The sequence below is a fragment of the Plectropomus leopardus genome, unplaced genomic scaffold (genome assembly GCF_008729295.1).
Source record: "Plectropomus leopardus isolate mb unplaced genomic scaffold, YSFRI_Pleo_2.0 unplaced_scaffold7205, whole genome shotgun sequence".
NCBI classification, from domain to species: Eukaryota; Metazoa; Chordata; class Actinopteri; order Perciformes; family Serranidae; genus Plectropomus; species Plectropomus leopardus.
The window spans coordinates 1-936 of NW_024679307.1; the positions used below are offsets into that span (position 1 = coordinate 1).

The 936-nt window shown below is 43.6% G+C and overlaps 1 protein-coding gene across 1 annotated transcript; it reads left to right on the forward strand.

Moving 5' to 3' along the window:
- Positions 1-168: 168 nt before the first annotated feature.
- On the forward strand, positions 169-537 carry LOC121940034 (60S ribosomal protein L7-like; the record flags this gene model as incomplete). Its single annotated transcript, XM_042482914.1, has 2 exons — positions 169-306; positions 428-537. Coding segments are annotated over 2 exons (248 nt in total), but the record flags the coding sequence as incomplete, so codon positions are not given.
- Between the last annotated feature and the right edge of the window lie 399 nt (positions 538-936).

Below are 936 nucleotides of genomic sequence, written 5' to 3' on the forward strand. Positions count from 1 at the left end.
TCACTGATCTCAGTTTTCAAGAGATGGTTTGCTAACATATCAGATCTTATGTGTAACAGTGAATGAAAACGCAGTTGTGGTTGTGTGTTGGTTTTTATTAAAAACCAACACATGTGCATAATGAAACACCATTCTAATGTGGTCAACAACACGATCCTCTCCTCTTAGGATTAAAGGTGTCAGTCCCAAAGTGATGAAGGTGATCCAGATGTTGAGGCTGAGGAAGATCTTCAGCGGCGCCTTCGTCAAAATCAACAAGACCTCCGTGGCCATGATGAAGATGGTGGAGCCTTACGTGGCCTGGGGGTGAGTAACGAGTGACTGTAGAAGACAGAGTTCAGCTTAAATTCGTTTTTTGTGGCGTTATTTTAAAAAATTATTATTATTGTTTTGCACATTATAAACAAACGGGTCATGTTTTCAACAGATTTCCCAACTTGAAGTCTGTTCGTGAGCTCATTCTGAAGAGAGGACAGACCAGAGTCGGCAGGAGGAAAGTTCCTCTCACAGACAACACCTTCATCGAGCAGCACATGGGTAAGTCTCCCACAAGAAAAGACTGTGTGTGTGTGTGTGTGTGTGCGCGCGCGCTCAAATACTTGAAGGTATAGTCATAAGGGGTGCTACAGTGTGGACATTTGCCTTTGGTTAAAGGGTAACTTGAATGTTTTTCAGCATGGACCCTATTTTTCCATGTTTTTGCCTCCAAGTGATTAATGGGAACAGCTATTTTTGAAATGGATCCAGTGAGAGCACTGCAGCCAGCGGTGGTGATACGGGCTGTAATGTGACCACACAGGACATTCGCCGTTGTCAGTGTATGTCCACTGTTTATGCTCGTGGTTTTGCCACCGACAGGCTCAGATTGTTTTTCAAAGTATCTGACGACATTATGAAAAGGATCCCTACAGAGAAAGACCAAATCTCTAGCCAGAC